The sequence below is a fragment of the Prosopis cineraria genome, unplaced genomic scaffold (genome assembly GCF_029017545.1).
Source record: "Prosopis cineraria cultivar Desert tree isolate PC_DT_omini unplaced genomic scaffold, ASM2901754v1 PC15, whole genome shotgun sequence".
Classification (NCBI taxonomy): Eukaryota; Viridiplantae; Streptophyta; class Magnoliopsida; order Fabales; family Fabaceae; genus Prosopis; species Prosopis cineraria.
The window spans coordinates 2,976,947-3,001,551 of NW_026555346.1; the positions used below are offsets into that span (position 1 = coordinate 2,976,947).

The window sequence follows — 24,605 nt, forward strand, 5'->3', positions numbered from 1 at the left end:
TACGTACAACACAACGTGAGAGAAGATGAGAATTGAATCCAGTGATTCGCGTCCTGAAATTGCTGCTCGTTTCTCTGATTAACTACAACGGATTGACTTCAGAGTCTACATGCATTTGTTTATATTTTTGTTGTCAATTTTTTATTACAATATGCGTGCAACCTTTACAACTAATTAAAACCATATAATACCAAGAGTCCAAGATGCATAAAAATTATAACTCTTATATTTTTAATAAATAACTTACCAAGAATGATGTAGAATAATAGTTTATAATTTCCCTTAACCAAGCTTGCCCATAGTCAAATATCTTATCCATCGAGATAACGACGTCAGGGACTGAGAAAACTTGCATAGATGTTTTTTTTTTTCGTTGGCCAAATGCATAGATGATAGATCATTGATGAGAACGATATCAAATAAATTTAGATGAACACGTAAAAAAGGCCGAATTCTGGATAAAGTACAATATATTCAGCAGTAAAGGTGTAGAAGAAAATACCCCCGCATTGGAATTTTTAAATGACTAATCCTCCAAAATGCGAGCGAACTCATCTCAGGTTAAAAGCCTAACAAAGCATTTCTTTATGCAGCTTGATATTCTTACCATTCCAGTAATGAAGAGTTGCCAGAGTAAACTAAACACCCCTCACTAAGATCGTAAAAGCAATATCACTCCGAAGATTGGAAGCAAGTTAATTAGCAGCCACAACCGGTGCCTCAACGGAGCAAGTTAATTAGCAGCTGCAACCAGTGCAGATCTAGCCCGAGTGAAAGAAGCAATAACCGATCCCAGCTGCAGCTTGTCGTTGCACCCAAAACTCAATCTGTACCTGCATGAACAGACAATTCCATTTTCATTATCATAAGCCAAAAACTCCAACAGCCCCAAAAATAATAAAATTCAACCATTCACTTCAAAACTGCACTCAACCGCTATCCTCAACTGGAGGCAAGGAGGAGGAAAAGGATGCAATTGATATATGTTAAAAAGAAGGGGAGATTCGTGAAGGCTGGCCCATTACAAGCTCAAGGCACTTATTTGTGTTATAAACTACAACAAACGTCCGAAAGATAAATCACCTTAGGCACATCAATAATCAGTGGTCAATATAATTAATCCTGGAAAACGGATGCGAGCGACTAAAGCATCAAAATACTTGTGGTTCGGATATATCAAATATGAGCAACCTTTCTTTCAAATGTTGCCATTTATCTGTCAAGTCAGGGAGAGGGATGATAGAATACAGAAGAGCATGACAGGAATACATACTCTATGTCAGCCAAATCATTCATCAACTGTACTCGAACACTTGGAGGCATCCTAATCTTAAAAACAAACCTGTGATAAAAATACAAAGAAATCAACATCATAAAAGAATTTCCAGTAAGTTAGAAAGTCAGCACGATGCACAAGGCTTACATTGTGACTTCTCTCACAATATCGACCAGAGCCAATCCTTTTCTTGTTTTGATTTCATATATTCCTGTAGGAAGTTATGCAACAAAATATAAATAAATTGCTTAGTAAAAGCATCTGAGCAAAATAACATTAAAAGAAGTAAAATCAGCTTAATACTTTTAAAACTATCCGCAAATTGTTCATTCAGAAGCCAGTGAGATATTTGCTCGATGTCTTTGGGTAATGGGTTTCCAGTACAAAGATAAACAGCTTCTTCTGTTATCTGCTGAGAAGCCATATGCGTTGACTGCAAACATGAAGTAACAAAAAATGTCATCAAGAATCCATTGGAACAAATAATCCAGAACATACCCTTTGATAACATCAATTCCATAGTAGCAACAAGTTGATAGGATTCCTAGACATATGTATGTGACATATTGCATTATTTGCATATATTTTGGGATGATATTCTTGCATTATTGCATTCTTGAAAACTTAATTCTTGCATAATTAGGAATTCCTATGCTTCTAGAATTAAATAGAGTTCATTCATATCCTAGGGGTAGTTTTGTCATTTTGACAATTTTGGGCAATTTTAGAACATTAACTTAATTTGTGTCTTTTATCTTCCTAAGATCAATGAAACAAATTTGAGATTCAAATACATTCTAGGTTATAAAGAGACATTAAAACACACAAGTCATAGAATTTTCCAACATAGGGACATTAATATTAAGTTGTCATGTTTTATAACCTAGATCTTAGAAATAGTATTATATCTTGCAATCGGCTTTGAATTTTGGTTCAAAGAGCTTCTAATTACTATAGGCATTGAGGATTTCCACCAAGAAGCCCTTAATTACCCTTTGATTATCTTTTTAAAAGTATTTAGTGAGTTCTAATCAAGTGTGAAACATCCTACAATAGCTACATGTGCATCCAAATTAACCTAGCTTAAATAGAGGCCACATTCATTCTCGACTCTCCTAACTAAGTTTGTTAAGTAGTTTGAGATATTTTATGACTTTGATCCACTAAAACTCATTCTATTCTACTCATTTTACACCATTACAAGTTGAATATAGGGGTTTGGGGTTGTGCAACACTTGATTCATTTTTTTTTTTACATATTACATTTCACACATATTCTCTCTCATTTTTCTAATATTTACAGCACCACTTCATTCGAATTTTCCATTATTTTCCCTCATTTTCCTAACCACATTCCTTCATCTGAAGCAAGTATTGAAGCCATAGAAGTTATCTTAAGAAGGATTCAAACTTGGATTTCAAGAAGAATTCACCATGAGAAGCTAGAGTCTCAAAGCTTTCCAAGAAGACAAAGCCACATCTTGAGTTCTTCTAAACCTTTTCTTTTACTTTCAATTGCTTTAAATTCTTCTCTTCTCCTTCTTTAATTCTGCAATTGATACTCGTAATGATTAATTCTAGGTCTTAAATTAATCATTATGACTGAAATTCATGTTCCAAAGAAGAAAGGATGTGTATTTGATTCTTGAACTAATTACGCACTCTAAGTGTTTGTATTTATGCCTCAAGATTTTGATGAATGAACACATATTTCTATTTCAATCTCTTGCTGTTTGGACTTGTATTAGCTATTGTTTAAGTTTTAAACTCTATTTAACATTATAACCTTGATTGTTTTAATGTATTAATCATGATCAAGGCAAGAGTTAGAACTAGTTTCAAGAATTGAATCACATATTGGTATATCTATCTTAGGGTGGTCTGTGCATTGAATTCTAAGTGATTGCTAGGTTTTTAATCACTATCACCTTGTCTTGATGGTCATTAAGACACCTTCACACACCAATTGAAGAAGGCAATTAAATCTAAAACTAGGTGACAAAGAACAAGGATGAAAGTGGTGGAATCTAAACTTGGGTAGCTACTTTGATACTTGATTGATTTCTGCACGTTTTCTCTTTATTTGTTTCACATTAAAATCAAATAAAGACATCCAAATTCTCTTTTAAACTCTTCAATTCAATTCTAAAATTTTAATTTGTAATGATCATTGAATTGATTTAATTGTAAAATGCTTGCTCTTTGAGGATAAAATCACCTAGGGTGCTCCTACTACTACACTTTAATTTCTTTGAGAAGTTTGACATGACTAAAAGCTTTTTAGTATGCCTCAAATGTTGTCATGTTGCTGTGTTTTCCAATCCATGTCCCTATCAATGTTGGTGCTTATTCGATCATATTCAGTTTTCCTACGTTTCCTTTATACATTCCAAAGTCCCAATACAGCAAGTTCTCTAGAAGTATGCCTAAATATCAAATATGGAAAAATTGCTGACTAAATCTGAGGTTGAGGATATTCAAGAATTTATAGTGTAGAATGCTGAAATACTCCCAAAATAAAATATCATCAAATATAACAGGTACGGTCACTCCTTAAATGCAACCTGCAAAATGTTCAAAGCCTTTCTCATATCTCCATTACTAAGTCGAACAAGTGCTGCTAAGCCGCTTTCTGTAACATCAAGCCTAGTCAAATTACAAAATAGAATCATCATATTGTAAGTTATTGGGCTTAACTGTTGAATCACAATGTCACAGCAGTCAAGAACAAGATACTAGAGTGACTAGAGAGTAGCAATATTGGACCGAGGAAAATAAAGTCTACTTCAAAAGAAAATTTAAAAAAAAAAAACTACATGACTGAATTATCCGGCTAATAAATCACAGTATTCAACTAAACAATGGTTCAAAATTTAATAATTAAATAATATTTAATTAAGTATTAACTGCAAGAAGTAATAAGAAAAGCATATTAGCAATTTGAACAGAGTATTTCTGCATTTATGTGCAAATGAATGGAAGAATCAATTTATATATATTTTGCAGAGGCTGGCATCCAACACAAAATGATGTTCCTGAAACCCTGAATTTTTTTCTTTCATAAAATCTAAAATATTTCAATCTTAGTGTTATTTTTCACTCAAAAATTTGAACTTCCTCTAAGATGTTGTGTATGTGTGTAATTCTTAAAAGAAGGGCGATTCTTCCTGAAAAAGAGCTCTTTCCGATCAGGTAATTACTTCAATCATGTTTGGACAAGTTATAATCACCCTCTCAAATGAAATAACAATAGCTGCATATGCTATAATAATGCGTGAAATAACAAAGTACTTTTTCCCACACTAGCCCACCCAGTGCCCAGACCCTCCAGGATATTTATTAAAGAAGAAACAGTATATCTGTCAAAAAAAAAAAAAGTTCCTCCAAAGGTACTGGCAACCCAAAAGAGCAGTGCTTTTCCTTTCTTGTGAAAGCTTTAGGACAGTTGTATATGATTATGCCTTGAAAGTGGACCAACTTAACCTAGGCCCGTTACCAATTTATCCAGCCCTAGTTTGTTTTATTGTTATCATATTTATTGTATTAGAGATATTTTTACAGATTCATAGGGATATTAAAATCAGAATATTTATTATTATCTTTCTTAGTTATATCGGCAGATTTGGTGCAATTCTATCAGATCTTCTCCCTTCTATATGTATGCTTCGGTCTTCCGAATAAAGTAAGCTTTTCCACACTGCAAACTCGCAACATGCATATACAATAACAGAGATGATAATACTTACCCTTCAGCATTAATAATATGCTTCAATCTCTCAGTAATATGGACAGTATCAAGAGGGGCAAACCGAAATCTAGTGCATCTTGATTGCAGTGCTGGAATAATCTTGTTTACATGGTTACAGATAAGTGCAAACCTAGTATTTTTTGTATATTTCTCAATAACTGCAACGAAAGATGAAGGGCATTATAACACAAGAAAATGGTTTTAGCTCTGCTAGTGCTATATAGACAACAGTTATACCTCTACGCAGTGCAAATTGTGCATCCTTTGTCATTGCATCAGCCTCATCTAACAAGACCAACTTTACAGAGGACTTGACTCTGTAAAACAAGGACCTCTAGCTCATCAGCTAAGACCAAAACTGGCAATTTCAGTATAGTTTTCATGCCTTGACATGTAGTTTCACAATGAAATGCACAGAAGAAAACACAGGAAAACAATCCATGCCTTCAACAATCAGAAACATCATAACTGAAAAATGATACAAGCAAAAAATGACATTTTTTTAATCATGATTAAGGGTCTAGGCGTTCACACCTGTACACAGGAGAAAAACATTTAAAATATAGCTGCCATAGTTACCAGTTACAAAATTTTCTGGGGAAAATAATAATGCTTTCACAATAAATTATTAAAATTTAGCAGAATAATATATTACACAACACAAGCAAGGATCAAAGAATATCAGATCAAAATTCAACGCCAAATTTGCAATTGTTGGAGGAAGGAATTTCCAGGGCAAGGACACAGACACATAATTTATATGTAACCGTGTAGAACCTCTGGATTGACCCGCATAACTGATTAGAAGCTCACAAATCAGCGCAAGAGCCAGAAAGTACAGAAATACTAGACACAGGGAGACCAATAATTAATCATAAGATTCATCAGCATGCAAATACAACACAAAATAGTCTGTACCATGGCAGCAGATTATACATATTTACAATCTGTATCAGGGAATTTACCACACTACAGAGAAAATACAAGCTATAAAGTAGAATTAAATACTGAAAACAACCCAAATGAGAAGCTCTGGGTGCTAGCAAAATCTTGGATCTGTTGGCGTACGATATCAATTCCCCTGTCATCTGATGCATTGAGCTCCAAAATCATGTTTTGGTATTGTGTTCCATATAGTTTGCGGGCCACAGCGAGAATAGTTGATGTTTTGCCCGTGCCTGGAGGGCCGTACAATAGAAGATGGGGTAATCTGTTCTCAGATGTCAGCCTATCAACTGTTCAACAACAAAAAAATAATAAGCAGCAAACATAGAGTCAGTATTAACAGCAATGAAGTCATGATGAGAACAAGAATCTTACGATAGTCATGGACTCAAAAACCAGACAATGGTAACAGTAGTATATTATCAAACCAGGCAATGGTAATAGCAGTAGTATATAACCAATCCTCTTTCTTTTCCTCCGACCAAAACAGAGACACAAGGGAAAATACCAGAGTAATACAGTCTGCTAGAAAAGATTCAATGCAGAAGTACTCCTATGGAAATTATACAAGTAATATAATACACGCAATTAGGTAATTATGCTCAAGTCCCTTCATCCCTTCCCATGTGGTAACAACCTAAGATATCCAGCCAAAAATTCCAGTGAGTGTCTAAATTTATGTTTCGACATGATAATTACACAATACAAGCGAAACCCTAGTAACAAATAGACGGGACAAATTTTTCTCAGACCAAGAAATGTAATGCCACAATTAAAAAAAATGGGATTGGACCGGTTAAAGAAGTTTTTTTTTTTTTTTTTGCAATTGTTTCGGGCCGGAAACAGAAAAAGACGATAAATTTCACAGTAAGTATCATAAACCCTAGAACTTAGAGGAGAGAGGGAAAGGAAGCGTTGAGTCGTACTGGTATCGACAATGTCGCGATGTGCGGCGACGTCGTCGAGGGACTTGGGGCGGTACTTCTCAACCCACGGAGTATCCCTGCCGTCCGGTGGGTTGCCAGCAACGACCATGCTTTTGCCCTTGTTGGGTATGGCAGAGAAGTTATCATTATTGTCGTCAATGAGCATGGGAGAAGTTGTCTCCGCCATCGATAGAGTGCTGCACTTTGCTTAATCTTCGGCAGGAGGTGGAGTGAGATTCATAGCTACGAAGCGCAAGTTTCTTTTTTTCTTTTTTTTTCCGCCAACGACAATGCTCCAGGCTGATGGCGCCAAATAGCGATTCCAAAACGGGTGCACGGGCTGTTCAGTGCAATTCACGACATTACGGTCCATAATTAACTAATAAATAGGTAGTCCTCCGTTAAAAAATGCGGGGTTGATGAGCATTCTGCTTGAAATTTACACTTTAAAATAAATAAATAAATAATTTGACTTATAAATTTTAAGTAAATTACTCATTATCGTTTATTGGTATAATATTTATTGTTATATACAACTGACATGTCATTGTTAAGAGAAGATTAATATCACTCAACCTTTGAATGGCTCTACAAAGTACAAAGTTAGAAGTAATCGCAGTTTTTATCAATTATTTAAATTAATATTTATAATTTATTTTGTTTTACTTGATATGTTGGACAGTCAAGTAGTTTATCCATTGTTGGACATTGTTGGGCATTCCAACTCCTCACATAGCCTGCTTTCTTCTTATCTTCTTCTTCACCCTTAATATGTGAAGAATGGGATGAGAAGGAGTTCGAATAAGTCGCCACCATAGCCCACCTTCAACCCACCAACACTGTACACCTCATTGGATGTTGTAACTCTAATTATTAAGATCACTCATCGTCTTGTCATCTTTGGAAAAAGACGTATCTCCTTCCATTCTCATCACTCGGAATGGTTGAATCACCTGACGTGACTCCACCTTCGAAACTACCTATTGGCACATCCTCATATTCTCGCCCTTGCGACTTTAATTCATCCAAGCTTCGAAGCTCATAGGTGTGAGCAGCACTCATATGAAAATTTGTCTCTTCGTCGTCACATTCATCAGCAGATTTGAATCAGAGGCCCCATCAACTCTTCCTATAACTCCAGCACCGATCCAGAGTTCAAATCCCACAAGAGAATGCTCTGCCTTTTCTAAATCAACGTCCCATGCACTTGAAGCGAATTGATATTTTTCTTCGTGGCTGTCGGAAATGTTCTTGGGTACGTCGTCGGAATAAGTTTCTTCTTGTTATTTGTGGTCTTTGTATAACCGGTGGGACTTTAAAGCAATTGCAATTATTATGTGCGACCTTGGATAGCCTTTTCCAAAGAATTAAAACAAAATTATCGGGAAATTTTTGTTGTCCATCTTTGTAATTTATGAGATCCTTTTTTTTTTGGTAATTTTTTTGTTAACTGACAATTAAAGTTAATCGTTGTTAAGGCGGGAGCAATATTACACTGTATAAAAAATGTTGAAGAAAAATATTAAAAAAAATGAGTTTAAGATTGGGACACTCTTGGATGCATTGTTTAGGGATAAATTTACCACTCAACCTTTAATAAGAAATACGGACATAGCATGTACCCAAAAAAAAATGTAGAGAGATAGCAATAATAACAACAAATTATATCTTGCGTGATATAGTGTGACTTTCTATTAAAATAATAAAATATAATATAAATGATTATTATGCTTATAATTGATATAATGATTATTACACTTATAACCGATATAATGATATGGCTGTTTAAATACTCAATATTTTTGCAGTAAAAATATTTGTTCATCGTCACTGTTATTCACAGCACATTTTACTTATAGTTTTAATTTAAATCATTCGTTAGTGTACTTGTTATTTTTGAAGTCCACTTATTTTTTTTCAATACTTTACATGTTTCTTGATATTAATTAATAAATTTTATTTATTTTTCATGTTTGATAAATATATTTTGTTATAATATAATTGAAATAATAGTTATCAATTTTTTCTCTATATTAATGCATGTTTATATCTTCTTTAATTTTATAATAATGATATAGTACAACATTTTGCTGACAGTGTCACCTGGCTTAAACTTTTCACGCAGATGTTTTTAACTTTCTGGTCTAAAATTAGTTTAAGGAATTAAATATCATTTTGAGAATAAAATTATGAAGAGAGAAGTTATTAAAATATATACACGAAACGATGCAGATTATTTGATTACTCACACTTTTTAAATTCCAAAATATGAACATTTATTATAGTTTTTTTTAGCAAAAAAATATGCCCTTCTAATGTATAATCATGGGGGAGTGAGAATTGAAGACCTTGTAAAAAAAAATTAATGCAAAAATCACGTGTTTACTTTGACACAACATTTTGGCACGTGAGTTGCCAATGAATATTTCTCCAGATAGCAAGAACGTTGCTGATAATTTTAGTATTGTTAGTTTAAACCTATCTATTGATATGAAGATATTGTTGATGAATGATTTATAAAGCATTCATCAGTCGACTCCTTGCATTATTTTATAAATGCCAATTATCACGTAGTGCGCATGAGGTGCACCTATGAACGTGCGTGTATAAGATTCCGATTCCTTGCTCTTGTATTTTCGCTGCTGTTCTATCCTGATTCCTGACAGTTATAACCCAGGAAATACAGATTTCTTGGCGGAGGAAATATGTGTGCTGTATGAAAAACGAGTTTAATTTAAAGACAAGAGGAAAATTCAGAGACCAGCATACACATACTTCACAAAAACTCAGCGAAGAGCGAATTCTGATGAACTTTTTCAACAGACAAGAATGGAAGCATCCTTTTCAACGAGGGTCGAAGGAGGGTTGACGCGAACGTAACCCTTCTCCTCCTTTTCCTCTATCAAAATATGAACTCGTTTCCATTTGTTTGAAATGTACAGGCCACGAAAACATTCAAATAAGCGTAGGTAATTATTTTGCTTATGACACAAATCGTGCAGAAGTAAGTTTGTACACTTCATAGGAAGTTACAAATTAATTTTCCTTTCAACCTTGCAAGCAAATCCCATCACTTGCATGACATAATTCAGAAGGTTTGGTAAAACAAAATAAGAATCAACCAGCGATAAGAATCAACCTTTCCACTTGGGCAGATGAGCAAAAACTTCCAAAAGTTAATTTATTCACTGTAACGTTACATTTTAGATCCAATTCGACCATACAACATACCGCGTGGGTGCATGCGTACAAGGCAAAACAGTAACAGAGATCCACTTGAGACTACTGTATGAGCCGCTAGCCTGGTAGACAATAGATCGCTATTGGAGCTAGAGCTGGTTGGGTCCGGAATTCGAACGACGCAGCAATGCCAGCAAATGGCGCGATTGCGTGAGACAACCACTTATTTTTCTATTTGTCGATTCCTCTGTTTATGCCAGACAAACGGTGGCATTAGTTTAACAGACTGGCAGATTTCTTTACCGAGTCTGGGCAGAACCTCGCATGCCCCAAGAACCACCAACAGCGACACTCACGTAAAGAAACAAAAGCACCATTACTAGCTTAGTTTAGTACAGCCCCCGCTGTGCCTGAATTCTGACATTTTGCGCCTAAAAAAATTAAAATTTCAACGAAAAAAAGAAATTTTAACTTCAAAAGACACGCTGACCAAATTAAAATTAATCGTGTGTTGGAGGGAGTTGCAGGAGGTGGTGTGGCGGAGGAGCGTTCTCCAAAGCCTGCACTACAATGGCCGGCATGTGACCTGTGCTCTGTTCCCCTCCTTAACGAAAATCTTCTTACTAAGATTTCTCATCTTCTTTTCCATCAATGTCTGCCGCCGGATATAGCCGCTCCCAGAGAGCCTCTTCCACTGTCTCGCCCTTTCGTTCCCGGAAGTCCCCATCCGCGCCGCCGCCGGTCGCAAAATCCTTAGGGAGACCCACTACTCCGTCTTCGATCACTTCGTCTAGGCCTTCACGGAAATTGGCTATCTCTCCAGCCAGTCCAAGCCCGTCAACCCTTGACCGGCCCGAGGTTAGCAAGGCAAAGGAGAATGTCACCGTCACTGTCAGGCTTCGACCCCTCAGGTGCTGTTCACTTGTTTTACTAGCTTGTCACTCGAATTCATGGGTCGGGTGTTATTTATAACACTTTTTTCCCGTCCTGTTTGCATGTTTTCTCAATCCTTTTTTGTGTTAGAGCAGTGCCCGAGAAATTCATAAAGGAGACGAGATAGCGTGGTATGCAGACGGGGATCATATAGTGAGAAACGAGCACAATCCTTCCGTTGCCTATGGATTTGGTTAGTCGTTTACCTCATGGCCTTCCGATAGTAACATATTTAACTTTCAACAACAAATTAAAAAGGTCGATTCTTTACATTTTCATTTGTTCTAATTGAGTGGGGTGCGGGGGTTGACACAACTTTCAAACGTAGCAACTAGCAAACGAGCACAACAATTCGGCTCTATGCCACGCCCTGCCCCGCTTTTTTGTTTCTTTTTTTTTTTTTAACATAAGCGGTTTATATGAATGATGGGACTTCTTGTACTCCACGGCACACATCACTTCCTATGCGAATGGGTCACGAAAATATAGCTGGATTGACTTATACTTCCATGTTTTCATATTATTTGTAATGATATTTTTCATGGCAGATAAGGTGTTTGGGCCTGCAACAACTACTCGGCATGTATATGATGTGGCTGCTCAGCATGTTATCAGCGGTGCCATGGAAGGAATTAATGGTAGTATTTTTTTCTTCTGTTAATTCCAATTTCGTGTATTCAATGTCTTTATTTATATAAGGTAGGAATTAATGGAACCAGGACGTTTACTGAGTGTGTAAGTGAGAATGTAAGGCCTCCAACAATTTGTTCTGTCACCTTATTGGTGATTTCTCTTTGAGTTTTATTTCTCTCATACTTAACTGTTCATGAGTCATGACAATTAAGTTGTTTTCCTGCAATACGTGTTGATGATCATTGGTCAATCTCATTATTGAGAACTATGAGTTTATTTCTTCAGTTCTTATCCAAACATGATCCCTGGTAAGTGGTCTGCTAACAGTTTCTTTTGTTATTTGCAGGCACTGTATTCGCATATGGTGTTACTAGCAGTGGCAAGACACATACCATGCATGTAAGTCTAATTTCCGCCCTTGACATGGCATTGAGCCTAAGCGCACTGTTTAATTTCTAAGGTTAGCTAGCAACTCAAAATTGCAATTCATAGTTCATCTTGCAATCGATCCTATCCATTGACTGTGTCATAAGATAAACCTGTTGAATGCGATACGTTACTTTTTCCCCATTAGTAACAAGCACTAGAGCTGGTTTGATGTAAAATTCATATATCCTTGCTATTTGCTCTCTGCATTATATTTTTATGCTATTTACCATAGGAGAGTGACATACAATATAGCTTATGAAGAAGGAAGAAGTAATTCTTTTTTTTGCCAACAAGAAGCAAGAAGTAACGAGCAACGTATATGTCAAGTGCAGAATTTGCAGAGGCCAACATGAAGTCATGACTTCCAACTTTTTTTCCATTGTATTGCTGTCAAGAAGCATCTGCTTAGATGGTGGCATATTGATAAAAACATCTACTAATCTCTAACTTTGTAATAGTGATGTATCCACTTCTTATCAGATGTAGAAACTGTTGTTTCCTCATTGAATTTCCTTGTAGACTCTATTTCCTTGATTGCAAATTTTGGTGCTTTTTTCTGCTTGTTCTATGTTCTTTTAATTTGAGTAATAAAATCCCGTTCGTGCTAAAAAATGTTTTACATATTATTTCCCAGGGTGAGCAAAAGTCACCTGGAATTATCCCACTTGCAGTGAAGGATGTCTTTAGTATTATACAAGAGGTAAAGGGTTATTTATTTATTTAATTCTTTAAAATCTTGCCCATAATTCCGACTTAGCTATAAAACCCTATGGCTTTGGTGACAAATCTCGTTTGCCAATTTCAGACACCAGGACGAGAATTCCTACTTCGTGTGTCTTATCTTGAGATCTATAATGAGGTCAGCATCATGAAACATTATATTAAATCTTCTGACCTTTGTGAATCTTCTATGAATAAGAAACAAATATATCAGTTTAAATAATGCCTATTTGCATCCTTGTCCATATTTATTTATATCTTAATGGGTATCACTTCTCGTTGTTGTCTTCTCTTGTTTAGGTCATTAATGACTTGCTGGATCCTACTGGGCAGAACCTAAGAATAAGAGAAGATGCTCAGGTCTTTATGTCAATATGGGAAAGTTAAAAAAAAAAATCATTATTCATTTTCTGCTCTTCAAGACAAAAGCAACTTAGCTGTTGTAGGAATCTTTTGTGTTTCTTTTCTTTTAAATAAATGCATTCTGTTATCCCCTTGTTTTGTTTTCTTTGGCATTGTAACATATATACATTTTTTTTTATTTCTCTTTTTTATATCTTGATTAAAGTAGGCTTAACATGCCAATTAATTAATTGATCTTGTACTGAGCATACAAGGTATATAATGTTGACAGGGGACTTATGTTGAAGGAATCAAGGAGGAAGTTGTGCTATCCCCTGCTCATGCCCTTTCCTTGATCGCTACTGGAGAAGGTGCTTTTTTTCTATTCCTTTTGGCTTCATTGTATCATTGGTTTTACTCTAAATTTTTCCTCCAAAATGCTTTACTCGATGCTTCTTCCATGCTTCACTATAACTTTGATGGAAGCATGGCAAATTTTTCCTCTGGGTTCCTACCTCCTGCAGATTTTATGATCGTTTATCTTTATTAGTTAATTGATAATTTTGATGTCTTCTTTCTGAATAATCCAGAGCACAGACATGTGGGTTCTAATAATTTCAATCTGGTCAGTAGTCGAAGCCACACCATATTCACCTTGGTATGCCAATTCTTATCAAGTGAGCTTCATATGCTTGAAATTTGAACAAATGTTGTTGGCCCTCATAAATTGAGAAAATTCAATTTTTGGACTTCTGAACATGCCGTTGACATTTGGATGTTTGCTCAAATAAATTATCTAGCTTAATTATTTCAATTTTTCATGAATTAAATGACATGATAGGTGCATTCTTGAGCTTTTTGTGGCGCCATAACTCTAGTATTTCACGGATTATTTCAGTTCCATCTGTAGATCTACCATGTCAAATATAATTCATTTTGAATGTAATATTTCTGAACTAACATAATTTTTAAATGGCACCCCGTCGTTATTTTAATTTCTTGATTTGGCTTATCTACTTTATTGAGTACATTGTTTCTATCAGACTATTGAAAGCAGTACTCGTGGGGAAAACATAGGGGAAGAAGATGTGACACTGTCCCATTTGGTAAGACTATTCCATAAAACTAGGATTCTCAATATTATACTGTACTGCTTCAGTAGATGTCCCTAATCCCTATTTTGACTAGTTTAAGGCTTTTAATTGAATTCTCACCTCGTTCCTCCTTTCCAGCACTTAATTGATCTTGCAGGATCTGAAAGTTCTAAAGCTGAAACAACTGGGATGCGAAGGAAAGAGGGTTCATATATTAATAAAAGTTTACTTACTCTTGGAACGGTAATATTTATCTTTTTGTCCCTGCTCTCTTCACCATAATTAAATCCCAGCTTTGTAGTTGTAGCCTAACTCTTGCTCCGTTATCTGATACATAGGGTTGCATGTAATTTCAATTGCTAGATGTGAACATTGTGTCCTGTGCTTAGTTACTTATCAATGCGTGACATAATTAAATTTGATTATTTTTTTGCGGCAGCAGTGTTTGGAATAATTGGTTCTTGTGTTTCGTATTCTACTTTCTTTGACAATCCTCAATTAACATTTGAACATAACTTACATTTAGCCTCAATACATTATTGATGGGGTTCGAGTCCCCATGCCTAACAGCCTTGGGGACTGTGGAGTGCATATTATTGAGCACACTGACAGGAGAATATTAAATAAATGTGCTTGGTTGAATTTCCTTTCTGTTGTGCGATGTCTGAATGTAGTTTGCGCTGCATTTTTGAAGCAGTTTATTGGATGTGCTGATGTTTCTAATTCTTACGGTTTCTAATAGTCCCATTCACAAGTTATATGTCCAGTGAAGTAAACAAAATCTCTTCCTGATCTTTTGTATTTCTGTTTTGCAGGTTATTTCTAAATTAACAGATGGAAAGGCAACTCATATTCCATATCGAGATTCAAAACTCACTCGTTTATTGCAGTCATCCCTCAGTGGTCATGGACAGATTTCTGTTAGTTCAATATCATTCTTTTTAATTTTTTTTCCCCATAAGCAACTTTTTTAATATTCTGCTAGCTATTTATTTATTTTTGTAAATAGTTGAGGTTAGCTAATGCTTGAAATGACCTGCTATTCCTTGGTTGTTGAAGCTCATCTGCACTGTTACGCCTGCCTCTAGCAGTAGTGAAGAGACACACAACACGTTGAAGTTTGCATCTCGAAGTAAGCATGTTGAAATCAAGGCTTCTCAAAACAAGGTGATATCATGTGACTGTTAATAAAAAGGATATTCTCTACCACTGACTTCATGCTGTTAACTTCTATTGATTTTCTTGCCTTAGATTATGGATGAGAAGTCTCTGATAAAAAAATATCAGAGGGAAATACATGATTTAAAGCAGGAGCTTCAGCAGTTGAAGCGTGGTATATTGCAGAATCCCAATGCTGCTGTATCTTCACAAGAAGATCTGGTTAATTTGAAGCTTCAGGTTTGTCCTGTTGCATGTATCATGAGATGTCTGAGAAGAGACTGTCACTTATGCTTTGTTTGGATGAGAAGAGAAAATGGGAGGAGGGAACGTGGAGGGAAGAAGAAAGTGGAGATAAAATGTCTTCACTCCTCATGTTTGAATGAACCAGAGAAAATATAAAGGAGGAAAAAGAGATCAATTGTATAATGGTAGTAATATCCATATGAAAAAGGTGTGGGCTTATGCCTGTTTTTCTCTTTGTTAGGGCAATTTTGAAAAGCATGTTCTCTCTCCAAAATCTCTATACTTTTGAAGAGAACTTTTGGGGACAACATGCCCAGGCCTTGTGTCTTTTTTCGTCTCCACTTTTCTTCCCTCATTTTCTCCTGTTTTGAAATCTACTTTTTCCTCCTGTTTTCTCTTCTCCCTACTTTTCTCTGCATCCAAACATAAGGTTAGTGGCAACTTTATAATATGGCAGAAGCCTAGAACAATATGTCATGTCTTGATTTCCAACCCACTGGGAACGCGGTATTTGGTTTACTCAGTGTGCATTTTATTTGATTGGCGTATTGCTTGGCGTATTGCTTACTTCACTTACCATTAATGAAATCTTACATGCATCATGATGTAAAGCTGGAAGCTGGCCAGTCCAAATTGCAGTCAAGATTGGAAGAGGAGGAACAGGCTAAAGCAGCTTTGATGGGAAGAATTCAGCGACTGACCAAACTAATATTGGTTTCTACAAAGACTGCAATGCCTTCAAACATTCCTGAAAGGCTTGGCCATAGGCGTAGGCATTCTTTTGGGGAAGATGAGGTATGTTTTAGCATGTTGCTTCATTTGGTGATGCTGTCAGTTATCTGCATTGTGCTAGATGATCTGATACAGTTAAAATGATCTGTTGTTTTGCAATATGAATTCAGTTGCTTGGAATTAAAAGTAATAAAGTCAACTATTTGTTCTTGTGATTACAGTTAGCATATCTTCCAGATAGAAAACGTGATAATTTGATTGATGATGACCCTGGAAGCCATGCTTCCGAGCCTTCAGTTGAAGGAAAGGATGATGTTAACTTAGATGAGTTGATGAAGGATTATAAAAGGAACAAAAGACGGGGAATGCTTGGTTGGTTCAAGTTGAGAGTAAGTTATTTTTCTGTTCATTTGAAAGTAGAAATTTTATGACTTATCATGTTAAGAATTAACGCCAAACATTATAGTTATTATTTAAATCAGTTAAAAAAATTGCATTTGATTAATCATCATGGACCACTGTATTTAAAACATGGATACCGAGAATTTCTGTCAAGCTGTGACTGTGGGGCTGGAATTCATGATTAAATTATATGCCCAAAGACGATAGCTTTATGGATTATAATATATTGGATTTCTCTTAAAACTTATGACAACGCTTGATTAACCTAATAGTGTAAGCACGATTTGAGTCTGAAAGCAAGACTTGATAATCCTACTTAGACTATGATATCTTACTTCAATTGAAGTGTTGAACAAGGCAGGTGTTCTTAAGTGGGTGTTCCATACTCCTTAATTAATTGGTGATGATATTTTCTTCTCTCTTCGCACTTCCATTATAAGAATTTCTTTAATGCGATCATTCAATTGCAGGTTTTTAGGTTTCAAATTTATAGTTGTTGCTGACTTGGCAAGGGTTCACTATAAATCATATATCCTTGACCACTTTACTGGCTTTGTTGTGCGAATTTTTTTCATTGGTATCACTTCTGTCTTTCAAGTTGTAGAACTAATGCAACAAATTTATTGAATATATGATATTGTTAGGTGTCCCTAACATCTAATAGAAAAGACCTAATAAGTTCCTCCGCGGTGTCATTAATGATTAACCTTTTTTATTAGTTAATCTCATCTTAAGATTAAGTCTCTGATTGAACAATAACAATTATTTTGTATTGTGATATCTGTATTTTCTGTGAGGACAAAATTAAAGTGATCTGGCCAACTAATAGTATATACCTCCTTTGCAGAAACCTGATCAGGGGGGGTTATCACCAAATTTTGATAGTGAGAGCCCCACAAATGTGTCCCCTGCATCATCTTTAAAACAATTGCCAAATAGAGTTTTGCTTCATGACATGAAAGACTCACGCAGGAATTCAATCAGCACAAGGGACAATGCTTTAGCTTTTAATTCCTTTCCTTTTAGAAATCAAGCCGGAGACTTGTTTAGTGAAACTATCAGAGGTCGTCAAATTCCTTGGGTAAGGTCTCTAAATACTAGTGAAAAAATAAACAGGACAGATGTTTATACATCTTATAAAATGGATTAATCTGATATAAATGTGCTGAATGACTATTTCGCAGACTGGGAGCACAATGACTGATCAAATGGATCTCCTTCGCGAACAAGTAAAAATGTTGGCTGGAGAGGTGGCACTATGTACCAGTTCTCTGAAACGACTTTCTGAACAAGCTGTTGGCGGTCCTGAAGATTCACAGCTGCGAGTGAGCTACTCTTTAGGATAGTCAAATGAGAACTTGAAAACTGTTTTTATTATCAAAATTAATATGGCTGTTCTGGTGACGATGGCAGGAGCACATGCAGAAGTTGAAGGATGAAATTAGCCAAAAGAAAGACCAAATCCGTATTCTGGAGCAGCGTATGCTAGAACCACTTCGGATGACAGCATTTGCACCGAATAACAGTGACATGTCTGAGGCAAGGATAATATTCATTTCCTGAAGTAATGTATGATCCATGTTATTGTGTGTATTATGGTGAACAGAAACAGAAAATTGTTGTCTAAACCTGTGCAAAAAAATTCGCAGAATACAGAAAATTTGTTTCCAGGACAAAAAAAAAAAAAAAGAAAGACAGACAAATGACGTGACCAAATGATACTGTTTTCTGATTTTCAGCATCTCATGCTCTGTTGAAAGCCCTTGACATGCTTGATGCATTTTATGTGGCCGCTTAAGAGCACTAAAATTCGTTATAAAAAGGGAAGGAAAACATTCGGGACATGGCAGTAATAGGGGGATAGAGATTTCAGTAGCTTTTTTATTATTTTAATATTTTTAGGTCTAACAAGATTGTTTATGACAGTTCAGGCTTGGTGTATTGAATTGCGTAAATTGATAAGTCAGGTACTCTTTAATGTAGGCTCTGGCCAAGGTTACCTCTGAGCTCAATGAAAAAATTTTCGAACTTGAGGTTGGTTTTTCTATCTTCTTGGTACAAGTGTTATGGTTTTTTTTTTTTTTTTAATTAACAAGCAGAAAATATTACGAGTATCATACTGAGGTATTCTCTCTTGCTGATCGAGTAATCAAGATCAAGTCAGCAGACAATAGGATACTTCAAGAGCAACTGCAGTCTATGGTACATCACACAACTGTATATTCTTGTTTGGGGACTTTCAATTTCTGATTCATTTCCTCAATTTTCCACAGAATTTGGAAAGTGCTGATATGCAAGATACTATTCTTATGCTAAGGCAACAGCTAGATCTATTGAAGAATAAAACCTCAGATAATTATCAACCATTGGCCGAAAGTGAGACTGAGCCACATAACATGTGTTTTGAAGTGATGTCGGAAGAGACTCATGAACCTTCTAGCGTCGCAAACTCAAATATTCAGGAGCACTCCACGCAGGGCAGCAGTAATTCCATTTATAGTTCTCAGATTCTTATGCAGGTCTCTCTCTCTCTCTCTCTCTCACACACACACACTTTTTTGGGCATTGCTGCAGAACTTTTTTGTGAAATGAAATTACCTCCATCATTAGAGATAAATATGAAAACACATCGCTTGGTTTCTGTAGGAAGTGGTTTTTCTTTTAATCTTTTCACTATGGCACTGTGTAGGCAGCTGAAATAGAGAATTTGAGGCAAGAGAAGGTGAGATTGGCTGAAGAAAAAGATGGGCTTGAAATTCAGAGTCACACACTTGCACAAGAAGCTTCATATGCAAAAGAGTTGGCAGCTGCTGCAGCTGTTGAACTCCGAAACCTGGCTGAAGAAGTAACCAAGCTTTCCTGTGAGAATGCAGAACTGAGTGGTGATCTGGCAGCTGCAAAAGTGGCTTGTTGCAAATCTAATTGTTGTCAGAGATCTGCTTCATATGATGACAAACAAAGTAACAATAATACTCAGCAACAAGATGGTCAATCCAGAAAGCTAGGGAATGATGTTCTAATCGAGAAGTTGCAGAAGGACCTTAAAGCTGGATTCCAAAGAGAAGCTGCGTTGGAAGCTGCTCTATCCGCAAAAGATCAAATAGAAGCGGAACTAAGAAGAAGGCTTGATGAAACAAAACACCATGAACAAGATTTGGAAAATGAGCTGGCTAGTATGCGAGTGCTGGTTGCAAAGATGAGAAAGTTTGGCGTTAATAGTGAGGACAAGTCAACAGTCTATAAGCCCAATGATGTACAAAACAGGGTTAAAAATGGACTTCGTCCAACTAACGGCAACGCTAACAGAAAAATATATAAAGAGGATGAAATATTCGAAACAACGGAAGAGATGATTGCATTAGAAGAACTCAAGGCTAGTTATCAAAGAGAAAGAAGAAGATGCAAAGAACTAGAGAGTGTTATTTCCAGATTGAAGGTATCTCATTCCCGAATTATGTTATGCCTCATCTACTATGCCATGAATTGATAATTTTACTTAATAGTCGGTCTGCATGAACTAAATGTTTGATAACACTACCCATCACTGAGAGAATACAAGTTTAGGTTACAGGTTTGAAGAAGAGCATGAATTGAGAGAGACATAAGCCCGAGCATATTTATTTCCGCCAGGGAACTTGAATTTGATTCCAACTAGTTATTACTCAGTTTGGATTGAATTGTATAGAAAATTAGTTCATTCACATTCTTTGACTAGCAAGACTACACATAGAAGTTAGCTGGTCTTCTTGGCATAGAAATTATGAGCCATGGATTACATGTTGGTTTTCTTGTTATCATGATTCCTCAATCCTCCCCTGCGTGGAATATTCTATATTTGAATGCTTTGGAGAATGTGTTTTTTGGTGCCTGATAATTATAGTTGGCAAAAGTGCTTATGTCAAGTTGATGGTCATAAGCTACGACTTGTTAAGTATTCTCTGGTACATGAAGAGAGAGAATGTACAAATGATGTCTCTTTTGACAACGTGATAGGGTGAGGACGTTGCCGGACTGGACGTTGTGGCCCTTGAAGAACTTCAAAACATTCATATTGAGTCAATAACAAAGATTTGCCAAGCCAAGGTAATATTTCTTGCTTGCCAAACTTTCATATTAAGATTTAATATCTTTCACTCACTCTGTGTATCTTGCAACCTCATAACGTCCTAGCCCTTAGGAACAACTTGCTTTACTCCCATGCATCAATCCATTTGTCTTTTTTTTTTCCCGCATGACTAAACATGGAAACTGATTAACATTTTTCAATAGATGACAATCCCCGTCCATCAGTTTGAGCAATTTTAGAAAAGTTGCGCTATGTTTCTGTTTCACCGACCATTAAATTTTGAACAATACCAAGTTTTCGTTTCTTCTGCTCAACATTGCAATCTCTTGTGACTAAAGTACCTGACTGACAAAGATCATTTGACAATTTGCAGTATGCAAATCAGGACTTGTAGAATGTTGTGGCTACTGTGAGTATATGTATACCATACACACAAGTACTTCAAAGATTATGTACCTAGTTTTACGATGCTTAAACTCAATTATCATGTGCTACATGCAGGTACAGTATACTTTGTAACTCCTACTGATAAGTATCAATCAATCACCTTCTGGCTGGTATATGGAAAGCTACAACGAAGGCGGATCCTCTAGCTTAATCCTCGAATAACTCTGCTGATGGCATTTTGGGACTCTACACCAAGTGTTCTCCACCAGGCATTACTATTATTCGTGTGTTGGGTGCTCCAGCTTACAAATCATGTATAGTTGCGTATGAAGCACAAGCATTCTAGGAAGGTTGACCAAAACTGAACCTATGTCTGTAATACGCTGTACCGTGGACATGGAGTTAACATATGCAGTCCAATGTTGAACGCATCAGTTATCTGTGATATTGGTAGTTTGCAGGTCAACTATCAGCTAAAACATCGAAATTGGCTGCGTAAGGCAGTGAAAAAACGTCATCAAAGTCACGATCCACACTGTTAAAGAACAAGGGAAAAAAATCCCCTAGTGAGAAAGCCCTATGAGAAATTAATCATAGTAAAAGATATATAGATTGGTTTATTACTTGGGAAGCCTATCACAATTGGAAGAAACCCATCCGATCTGCTGTTTCTCGTTGTCATAGATCACTATTTTATCTTGTAAAGAGATGTCTGCCAGGAGCAACGAGAATAACTATCAATCAAGCAAAGAAAAAAGTATGGTAAATCAAAGCATGATTTCTTACAAACATAGGCATAGCTTGATCGTACCTCCAATTATGTTGAGATCTTCCAGTCCTACTTCATCGCCGTTTAGGATTCCAATGCAGACATTGCCATGTTTCTGGGTGAGACATTATGTTAGAAATATGATTTCGTTTGATCCCTTGTTGCTATGCGAGGAAGAGAATGATCCCGTGTAGAAAGGTGCTCACCGTAACAATTAAATAAGCTTCTGGAGGTAATTGCAGCAGCACGTTTTTCCTTTTCGCGAAGCTCAATGCAAAAGGCTTAAAATAGCTCTTGACATCACGTAATGATTTGAAAGGTTTTGCACCCTTCCAGCAAATTGGAAGGGACGGGTCTTCAGTTGCTCTTGTCAGTTGTGTTCCCTTCAAGTCGTTAGTCACCTGAATTATAAATAAAGGATTACTAACTGACTGATATTTTAAAGTAAAAAACACAGACGCTGATTGATTATCATTATAAAACGGGGTTCCTTCATTTACATCTCACCAGATCAACAATGGCCTGATAAGCTTTGGAATTGAAGTATGTGTAGGAGCTCCCACTGTCAAATATAACTTCAAGACCCTTGGCATTAGAAGGCTTTCCATTGAAAAACAGTTCAGCTGGTCCAGAGCTGTAGCGCATTCTGAAGCAACGATCGTGCAAATATTTGTGGGGCCAAAAAAAAAAAATCAAATCAAATCATGCAAGAAAAACACAAGACGGTTTGGGAAAACATACTCCGAGTCCGAGGAACTAGAAAGCATAGGGGTCCAAATAACTCCAGATGAAGGGACGAGATCATCTCCAAAGAATAAATAGCCTCCTCCTTGCCCACTTAAGCAGTGTCCCACTACATTGCGGGTGAGACCCAGAGAATGAAGCTGTGACAAGATGCTTGCTTTGCCACTTCCAAGGCCAAGAACTCCCGCCGTAGAAGGTGGAGAGGTTGGGCCAGAGAATTTCTGATCATACCCACAACTAGCATCCAAAAGATAAATGCACTATAAATTAGTTTGGAAAATCTTAATACTGTTAAATTAAAAAAATTACACTACCATTCGAGCGCGCAAGCACCGTCAAGGATGGAGTTAGAAGACTCACCCAAAGACGACTCGGGGAAGTATGACAGAGCCATTGGTTAATTGGAGAGGGATGAAGTCTCGGACAAGCACACCAGTAGATACTCCATTGTCCGCATACTCGACCTCGTAGTCACATTGCTCATCTGGAGCAGAACATTGAGAGCTTGTGGGCAAGTGAATTCGAGAGCACAACTGGTCCGAACATTGCACAACGTTGTTGTTGGGTTTGTAGAGTTGATCACGGGGCTGCAAACAGAATAGCCGAGGTCGAGGGAAGGAAAAATGACCGGTTACTGCTGGCTACTAATATTTCAGCAGTGTCTTTTTTTTTTTAAAAAAAAAAAAAAGGCTCACCTTAGTGCAACCTTGACATGGCGCATCACACTGTACCCAAGTCAGGTCACTGCCGGAGTCAATATCAAGGTCGAAGATCTTGGAAGGATAGCCAATGTTAAGGGAGACAGTGTAGTGCCTGCATAGATAAACAAACTAATAATATTTTCAGCGAATTGTACGATATTAATTGGACAATAAGATTAGTAATACACATTTAGAGAAACATCGCCTATGTTGCGATTACTTCAAAACCACTAAGAATCATAGACAAAAAGAAATTTAGTGCGAAATTACGCCAGAGATGGGTCTACTTTTTTATTGATAGGAATAGGAAGGAGAAGCGAATCTAAACCGGGAAGCCGTTAAGTAAAAATACTTTTTTGTTCATCTTTCTGTGTAGTACAAAATCAGAAATTGAAAGGTAGAAACCGTAAGACAAAATTCGACTCAAACGAAGACGACTCTGAAGGTATTCATGCAACTAGAAAAGGAGAAAATATCAAAAGAACTTGTAAGAATAAATGACTGTGCTGCGAATTCAACAATCTAAAATCTCCAGACTAGGCGGCACGCGAGCCGAAGTGGAGCGACGCAGAATCAGTAGCTCAATCAGAAACCTATTTTATAGAAGTCAAATGGGTGAAGAATGATTCAAAAGATTAGCAAAGCTCACGACAGAACCTAATTTCAGAAAATATAAACCTATTAAAAAACCTAAAATCAGAGAGAACGTCACCGAGATGATACGACATAAAGGAAAATAAGTTTTACCGTAACATACATACCCAAGAGGATATACATTCCCCTGAACCTGGAAAACAGCTGAGGAGCCAAGGCGATTATCAGAAGTTGGGTGCGTCAGCTTTCTAGAGTTATGGGGTTGATTGGCCGCGGAGAAACAGAGAGGGAAAATAGGAGACTGGCCCAGAAGAAATAAGACCGTGCATGCGATTCCGTTGCTTTTGACACCCATGATGCTAAAAGGGATTGATTGCTCTGAATCAGGAGAGAAAGGTGGGAGTGAAACGAAAAGATTTTGATCAAAAGGGAAAAGAAGAGATTGAAAAGGGGAGAAAATTTGACGACTGAAGTGAAGAAGAGCCCGATGGTGTAGAGTTAGGTGGCTCTGGTTGTGCTCGAGCGGTGCAGTCAAAGTGTCATAAAGACGAGGAACGACCACGTTTGGGACACTGTTTAG

The 24,605-nt window shown here is 36.6% G+C and overlaps 3 protein-coding genes and 1 long non-coding RNA gene across 9 annotated transcripts; 1 reads left to right on the top strand and 3 right to left on the bottom strand.

The window, feature by feature from the left end:
* Window positions 1-400: 400 nt before the first annotated feature.
* On the bottom strand, window positions 401-7,239 carry LOC129294268 (replication factor C subunit 5). Its single transcript, XM_054932489.1, has 9 exons — window positions 6,896-7,239; window positions 6,043-6,259; window positions 5,262-5,341; window positions 5,023-5,182; window positions 3,841-3,922; window positions 1,580-1,709; window positions 1,424-1,487; window positions 1,274-1,342; window positions 401-833 (listed from the first exon to the last, which is right to left on the bottom strand). The coding sequence occupies exons 1-9, from the start codon at window positions 7,080-7,082 to the stop codon at window positions 734-736; spliced, it is 1,089 nt and encodes a 362-aa protein (XP_054788464.1). The 5' UTR covers window positions 7,083-7,239; the 3' UTR covers window positions 401-733.
* A 3,156-nt stretch (window positions 7,240-10,395) lies between these two features.
* LOC129294270 (kinesin-like protein KIN-7C, mitochondrial) lies at window positions 10,396-21,662 on the top strand. The gene is made up of 26 exons (XM_054932491.1): window positions 10,396-10,986; window positions 11,104-11,201; window positions 11,557-11,646; window positions 11,988-12,040; window positions 12,705-12,770; window positions 12,876-12,929; window positions 13,091-13,150; window positions 13,425-13,503; window positions 13,723-13,790; window positions 14,176-14,238; window positions 14,365-14,469; window positions 15,042-15,146; window positions 15,286-15,393; window positions 15,478-15,624; window positions 16,243-16,425; window positions 16,584-16,751; window positions 17,612-17,845; window positions 17,949-18,089; window positions 18,178-18,303; window positions 18,748-18,798; window positions 18,919-18,966; window positions 19,038-19,283; window positions 19,454-20,200; window positions 20,758-20,847; window positions 21,204-21,239; window positions 21,332-21,662. The coding sequence occupies exons 1-25, from the start codon at window positions 10,727-10,729 to the stop codon at window positions 21,222-21,224; spliced, it is 3,411 nt and encodes a 1,136-aa protein (XP_054788466.1). The 5' UTR covers window positions 10,396-10,726; the 3' UTR covers window positions 21,225-21,239; window positions 21,332-21,662.
* LOC129294272 (uncharacterized) lies at window positions 17,838-19,946 on the bottom strand. The gene is made up of 3 exons (XR_008589341.1): window positions 19,805-19,946; window positions 19,112-19,700; window positions 17,838-18,323 (listed from the first exon to the last, which is right to left on the bottom strand). It is a non-coding gene; the product is annotated as an uncharacterized LOC129294272 (long non-coding RNA).
* On the bottom strand, window positions 21,204-24,593 carry LOC129294271 (aspartic proteinase Asp1-like). Of its 6 annotated transcripts, none has more exons than XR_008589340.1 (9): window positions 24,193-24,593; window positions 23,426-23,543; window positions 23,091-23,317; window positions 22,728-22,967; window positions 22,494-22,632; window positions 22,193-22,387; window positions 22,029-22,101; window positions 21,842-21,951; window positions 21,204-21,656 (listed from the first exon to the last, which is right to left on the bottom strand). XR_008589340.1 is itself a non-coding variant. In XM_054932494.1 (9 exons), exons 1-9 carry the CDS (start codon window positions 24,378-24,380, stop codon window positions 21,653-21,655), a joined length of 1,272 nt encoding a protein of 423 aa, XP_054788469.1. In that variant the 5' UTR covers window positions 24,381-24,591; the 3' UTR covers window positions 21,204-21,652. The 6 variants fall into 6 exon arrangements, 3 of the variants coding, with proteins under 3 accessions (XP_054788469.1, XP_054788468.1, XP_054788467.1); XR_008589339.1 differs by having other exon boundaries at window positions 21,204-21,708; XR_008589338.1 differs by having other exon boundaries at window positions 21,204-21,752; window positions 24,193-24,592.
* Between the last annotated feature and the right edge of the window lie 12 nt (window positions 24,594-24,605).

Excerpts from the sequence above, each read along its gene's own strand:
- LOC129294268 (XM_054932489.1), bottom strand. The coding sequence starts at position 7,082 with ATGGCGGAGACAACTTCTCCCATGCTCATTGACGACAATAATGATAAC. Across the intron at positions 1,488-1,579 it reads ATTTGCGGATAGTTTTAAAA|GAATATATGAAATCAAAACA; the intron begins GTATTAAGCTGA and ends AACTTCCTACAG. Across the intron at positions 834-1,273 it reads AATGATTTGGCTGACATAGA|GTACAGATTGAGTTTTGGGT; the intron begins GTATGTATTCCT and ends CTGTTCATGCAG.
- LOC129294270 (XM_054932491.1), top strand. The coding sequence starts at position 10,727 with ATGTCTGCCGCCGGATATAGCCGCTCCCAGAGAGCCTCTTCCACTGTC. Across the intron at positions 13,504-13,722 it reads CTTGATCGCTACTGGAGAAG|AGCACAGACATGTGGGTTCT; the intron begins GTGCTTTTTTTC and ends TGAATAATCCAG. Across the intron at positions 20,201-20,757 it reads GTGTTATTTCCAGATTGAAG|GGTGAGGACGTTGCCGGACT; the intron begins GTATCTCATTCC and ends ACAACGTGATAG.
- LOC129294271 (XM_054932492.1), bottom strand. The coding sequence starts at position 24,380 with ATGGGTGTCAAAAGCAACGGAATCGCATGCACGGTCTTATTTCTTCTG. Across the intron at positions 23,544-24,192 it reads GGGAATGTATATCCTCTTGG|GCACTACACTGTCTCCCTTA; the intron begins GTATGTATGTTA and ends TTATCTATGCAG. Across the intron at positions 22,102-22,192 it reads AAGCTTATTTAATTGTTACG|AAACATGGCAATGTCTGCAT; the intron begins GTGAGCACCTTT and ends TGTCTCACCCAG.